A 6237-nucleotide genomic window follows, 5' to 3' on the forward strand; every position below is an offset into this window, starting at 1 on the left:
ACAAGAAATCATTGTAGTAAACAGAGATATTGCTATAGGAAACAGTGCCGTGGCTGTTAACTGTTGTGTGGCGATACTTTGTAACCAGAACAAAGTGGACTCGACTTAACCACCAAACCTGAGTTCCCAAATAGCAAAGCCTGTAAGCAGAAGGCACAAGTTAGAGCAGCACATCTTTATATGCTTAAGCATGTTACATTTGCTAGCACGCATGAGGCTACTGGTTTGGCACTCGTCTCAATGCAGCATCCATCGAGACTCCTGGTTGCTGCCACTGCCAGGAGACTTCGCCAACAGCGCTGTAGAAGTAGGCAGCAAACAAATCTCTAACTATAGCGGCATCAGAATGGTGGTTTCTGGCGTGTGTTGGAGCAAGTGAGAAGTACCGGGGCTGCGAACCATCTCCCAATGCGCCTTGGATGCCTTGCCGCCAATGTTCTCCCACAACGTTCCCAAATGCGTCCTCTCTGTCTGTGAACGTGTCGGCCCGAGGATTTCTCACAGTTAGGAAGTTGTGCAAGACCCAAGCGGCTTTGACAACATAGTCAACATTCTCGAGGCGCAGTGGGATAGTCCGCAATAGTACTCGCCACCTTGCCGCAGTTATGCCGAAAGCATTTTCAGCGCACCTTCTGAAAAAAAAAAAAAGACCATTCCAGCCCATAAGTGAAACGCTTGCCATGTTCAGCAAACATATATTTAAATACATGCAGACAGAGGTATACGGATAAAGTCAAGGGAATATGATACTATGAAAATGCATTTATTCGAACTTCTGGCTTCAAACCCTATAGCAAGAGCCAGCACCACTCAGCATCCTGGTGCTATACCATAAAGAAAGGCTGTTCTTCTACTAGCTTTTGTTCTGCTGTTTCAACTTGGCTGGTGCAAGGGCGTGCTCACTAATGTGAAGGTCTTGTTTGAAGCCTGTGGTTTCTTATGAAAGTCCAACTCTCCCAACTAAACTCTCAAAATAAGAAGCTGTCTTCATTCTCTATCCAGGTGTGCAAGGAGTTCAAACAGTGCTTACCGAGACCAAATTTTTCATTTTACATATGTCTAGGCTTCCAGTTTCCTACCTTCTGACCATTTCCAAAATGATACTAGGACAAATGTGGCTCCAGCACATGCACGCTGCTTTGCCAGCATTTTCTATCACCGTCAGATTTCCAGCGTCCCCAGCCAAAAGCAGTGTGAAAAACATACTGGCTTCATGCTGGAAGATGCTGGAGGGCACTGGTTTTTACAATAATGAACCCAATTGCTTTTGCACAGATGCTTCGAAACTAACCATGGAGACTATTGAAAAATATCTCATTTCAATTTGGGATAAAGTAAGAAATTTGCAAATTACGCCTCTTTTTATAACCTGATTACAATTACGCTTTATAAAGTCAGATCAAACAATGCTAATATATACCGTGCTCTGCTTAATCTGTAATTGAAGATCCGCTTCTGGTCATTTAGGCACCTTGACGGGTATGGCCGCATGGAGTCCGTGCGCAGCTGGAATGCCTCGTCACCGACGAAAGCATACGGTGCAACTGTTCGTGACTTGGGCAGTCTCCCAAGCCTGGGGATGTCGAGAATGCCATCATCCAGGTCACGACCAAAGTCACTTTTCTTTAACGTTCCACCATCACTAAGTCGGCCTTCTGCGCCCACATCGATGAGGATGTACTTGCAATGGCTGTCCACAACTCCCATGAGCACCACTGAGTATGCGCCCTAAAATGAAAAGCATAGCACATAGTGACAGCACACAATACAATATAAATGTAATGGCGCAAAGGCCAAATTCAACTGCAATAAATAATATAGCAGTCCATGCATCTACTAAAGCTCTGCAGTAATGAACAAAACTTTTGTGCCAATCGTGTGAAATGCACTGTCGAAGCAACTTTAGCTTTCGAGGTGAAGCATAATTCACAATGAGGTATAAGCTACCTTGATAAAAACCTGCTGTAATAATTTACATTGTGGCCTGATAACATAAGCAGACTTGCTACGACTCGATGTGAAGAATTTTGCACATATCAAAATGCACCTTACCAAGCAAATGTCACAAACTTTAACCTACTGCCGAATGATTAAGCTAACTGCTTTACTCAACTATGATTTGCCCAGCTATATCTTGTTCCAAATGTCTAATCATGAATCATTTGGTTGATGCCAGTTCATGGACACATGAATGCCTTATGACAATAGTCTAATATGTGCAATTTTACCTTGTAGTTGTAGTATCGGCTTCCAGAATTTGGAGGGCAAACAATGGCAACATGTTTCCCATCGACTGCTCCCAAGCAGTTCGGGAACTGCCACCGAATGGCAAAATCTTCGGCAATTTCTTGCCACTATTCCTTTGTTGGAGTCTGAAAGCAAACAGCAGCGCTATTTTAAGACGGAAAGCAGCAATCTAGCAAAATATGTCATCTTAAAGAAAGTCAAAAGCCAACAACAGATATGCATAACACAATTTTGACAATTTTTCACAGCCAAGAACCTTCTCAAAAGTACAGCTTGATAGACATGATAACAAATATGTTCAGAGCCTCTTAAGTCGCCCTCTTTTAATCAAGTTCCTCTAATGCATAAACCTATAGCTGCACTCTGTACCATAGATTTCCATTAAATCTGCTCGTATTTAATAGTAGTTTATAAGTATTATAGGATAATACTGTCCTGTACAGTCTGTCAATAATATACAGCCCAGCGTGTTCACTTCTAAACCCTTTAACAAGGCTCCTGTAAACAATACTGGAATATAATAGACAAGCTAGAGAAGAGTTCGGACGAGATTTATTATCTACCAGGTTTGGAAAGCTGGAGATATGCAACGAGCCCAGATACGGTGCTTAGAATCAAAATCCGTGGGCCGTATACTTTTGACAAAGACTGTACACAATGTGCATACCAACTCGTAGCACTGCAGTCAACAGACTGGAATGTAATCAATAAGAATGGTATATTGGGACACAGAAACGGTTTTGGATTTGCTAGCTGTAAGCTAGCAAAGAATAGACCAGAAACTAGCAAAATGTTAAGAGTGCTGAGAACTCTCACAAAGCCTCTGTGAAGCTTAGAGCAAAGCACTTTAAAATGAAGGGTGCATATCTAAGTCTACTTCTAATGACTTTCATAGCAGAGTGGGTGAGCATTAATGAAGTTGTGCAGTCGCACTTGTCTCACCATACAGAAGTTTCAATTAAATGCAACGGGTGACAAGGTTTTCAGCAAAGGTGCAGCTCACCTACATGAAAATTTCTTTCAGTCATTCCCAGATGGCCCGGCATGTTGCATGAATGCAGCGCCTCGCAGTCTCGATGCCCACACGGAACGCAAGTAGAACGTTGCAGATGTCCTGCCCTGAAGCCAAGTAGCTACAAGACAAACAAAATCAATACATGCAGAAATTTCATCTTGATCGTCTGGTTTTTGTTCGACGTTTGAGTTTTTGAAGCATCTTTTGCACAGATGAGGCAGGGAAAGGAATTTCATTATATGAAACTTCGAGGTTTTAACAATGCAATGTTACATGTTTAGCACATTATTACGCTAATTATGCCAACATGATATAATTGTGTAAAACTGTTTAATACATCTACCCAAAACGAAGCATTACTATGTTAAGTAGGTAATAGGGATCACATAGACTTGTAACAAACCTGAATGGAAAGGAGTCGGAAAGAAAGATGAGCACTTATTTATTGGGTGTTATGAAAGAATAATATTTCAAGAAAACAAACATGGTACCAGCAGTCAATAAAACATCTGTATTTTTTAACCTGCTTTGCGCCATAGTAATATTTGCCACAGAGAAGCATGTGCATCTGCCTATACAGCCTGCCTGGAAATAACACTTACACTCCAGCAAAACAATTGTGCTTCTAATTGATAAAACAAGGTGTGGTGAAAGGGGAGCATATTTCTCTAGTTCTCGCGTACTGAGTGGCACACGCTCGGTAGATGTCACTTACTGCAGTGTAATCACAACAAAATTCTTGTATACACTGCAAAACACTACTTTATATCTGTTTTGTCCCTTGTTATAGGCATTTAGCACTCCTTTTTATACATTACCCTTAATAATCGCAAATTTGCTGGTCTCGGCTATCTTTCTCAATATTTTTCCATTCATGTTCTCCATATTAAGAACAGCACGCTACTGAATGTCCTATTGCTAATTCTTGCAGAGCAGTACACTTTGTCTTTGACACCTTAACTGACAGAACTCGAGCTCTACAAACCTTAGTGCTATTGCCAGCCTCTCTCCTTACTCCAGGGGCTCTCTCACAACGTGCTGCCGTGTGAGGTCCGTAGCCACATAGCCTAGAAGCTCGTCGAACAGCTGTGGGGTCATACGGGAAAATTTGAAAAAAAGACCGTGGTCCCCATCACGCATTCGACGCATCTGGTGAGAAAAATATGGGGTTTGTTGGTCCAAGAAACAAATGCACATCAAGGCTGCGATAATCTGTAATATGTTATGGCAGGCCTGAATGTTACGGATAATATCTACAATGAAGTGAACAAATTTTTTTAATATAATAAATAGTTCTCGTGGCCAGATTCTGTTAAGGTGAGCACTGCACTTCTACTACGGCACTTTAATTATCTTGTCATTGTCTCAGGCAGCACAAAAATAACAATGTTCAGCAAAAGCAATGAAGAGTCGAGCCGGCTAGGATCAGCACCTCAGCACTTGTTCTTGAACAATTCGTATGATGACAGTCCTTCATATAGGATGCAGGAGACTTTGACGCTACTACTAATCTGTGGCTGCATACAGTCAACAGTGCCACCAATGCAGCAATCTTGCTGACCAAGTGCAACTCAAAGCTTTCCAGTTGCTGAGTGTCCAGCGTCCTATCCAAATAGAATGACAGCTTCTACAAATATGTATATGCAAACGCAGCATTTCATGTTGCTGAATTAATAGAGTCCACATTTATTTTGCAACTAATATGCAAGAATGAAATGACCCCCTTCAGATATCAATATCTCAATCATATATGCACTATTGCATGCCATTACAAAATCTGCAATTGTAAATTGCTGCTTGATTTTGTTTGCATAACACTCAGTCTCACTGGGACAGAACTCGTTGTATTTTGCTTTTCCCTGAACATAGTGGCTCATTTTTCATGTGTACGTGTGTGTCTGCATGTGTCCAGCATACCATATGAACAAAACAACATAGCAGCTGCAGTTTGGTCAACAGGCAGTAGTGCAGGGCATCACGATATATGAACTGCTGCATAGTTTTGCTTAATTATACAACACTCACATTTAAATTCCTTGGGTGAGGTTACGTGCAAGTTATAGGGTTTTCCCCATCGGAACAACTCGCGCTGTGCGCTCAGCGAATCTCATTTTCTCATCCAGAACTCTTGTCCTTATGTCACGTCTATGAGAATAAGAAAAAAAAAGAAGAGGGGGGGGGGAGTCGACATCTGATTTCGCATAAAACCTGACACAAGGACGAGAAGAAAAAAATAAAAAATTGAGGAGGAGAATATGCGACACCTGACATGCGAACAAGAGAACATGCACAAAAAAAAAATGGGGGGAGACATATATTGTATATGAGAAACATGACATGCGGACACGCGAGAAAAAAAATGGGGAGGGAAGCGTGCAATAGCTGACATAAATCTGACATGTGAGAAAAAAAATAAATGGGGAGGAGAAACAACTTATAGCGTGAGTTGTTTCGAGATGGTAAGCCCTACGCGAACGTTCCCATGAGAAATGAGGGTCGTTGAGCTATGTGGGAACTCACACAATTATTTTTTTTTTTTTACTAGACGATCGCAAACTACCGAAGCTCGAGTGGACGAAATCAATCTAGTAACAGTCCTCAAGCAGCATAAGCTCTGAAGTTGTCTGTAGCCTGCATACGCACGCTAATGAAATGAATAGCCCCAAGTACTTACAGCTGTGTGGTAGAGTCCTTCTTGCTTTCGCGCCATAAACACTGGCCGAACCCACCACCGTGGCTCTTTCCGCTGGCGTCGGATCTCTCTCCTCAGTATGAGGAGAAGTGCTACCCTTATCGCGAGCAGTACAACACGCCTTCTTACGCTCACTGCTGGCATGATTTGAAATAAATGTGCAAGCACACGGAGTCGAGCCTTCACAGCAAATCGGTTGACCTCAGCCGTGGAGGAACAAAACCAAAAGACTCGTCTCAGCTGCGGTAGCGGAAAACGGGACAGATTGATGTTGCGTCGATGG

General features: G+C 42.2%; 1 protein-coding gene across 1 annotated transcript; it reads right to left on the reverse strand.

The window, feature by feature from the left end:
- Window positions 1-217: 217 nt before the first annotated feature.
- On the reverse strand, window positions 218-1722 carry LOC146187473 (uncharacterized). The gene is made up of 2 exons (XM_084608213.1): window positions 1421-1722; window positions 218-632 (listed from the first exon to the last, which is right to left on the reverse strand). Exons 1-2 carry the CDS (start codon window positions 1705-1707, stop codon window positions 218-220), a joined length of 702 nt encoding a protein of 233 aa, XP_084464339.1. The 5' UTR covers window positions 1708-1722.
- Between the last annotated feature and the right edge of the window lie 4515 nt (window positions 1723-6237).

The sequence above is a fragment of the Amblyomma maculatum genome, chromosome 6, assembly GCF_055883805.1.
Source record: "Amblyomma maculatum isolate TAMU_Amacu chromosome 6, ASM5588380v1, whole genome shotgun sequence".
Taxonomy (NCBI): domain Eukaryota; kingdom Metazoa; phylum Arthropoda; class Arachnida; order Ixodida; family Ixodidae; genus Amblyomma; species Amblyomma maculatum.

Bases quoted from the DNA above. Each gene is read 5' to 3' on its own strand.
- LOC146187473 (XM_084608213.1), bottom strand. From the start codon at position 1,707: ATGGGAGTTGTGGACAGCCATTGCAAGTACATCCTCATCGATGTGGGC. The intron at 633-1,420 runs GTATATATTAGC...TTTTTTTTTCAG, and splicing joins TACAGATTAAGCAGAGCACG to AAGGTGCGCTGAAAATGCTT.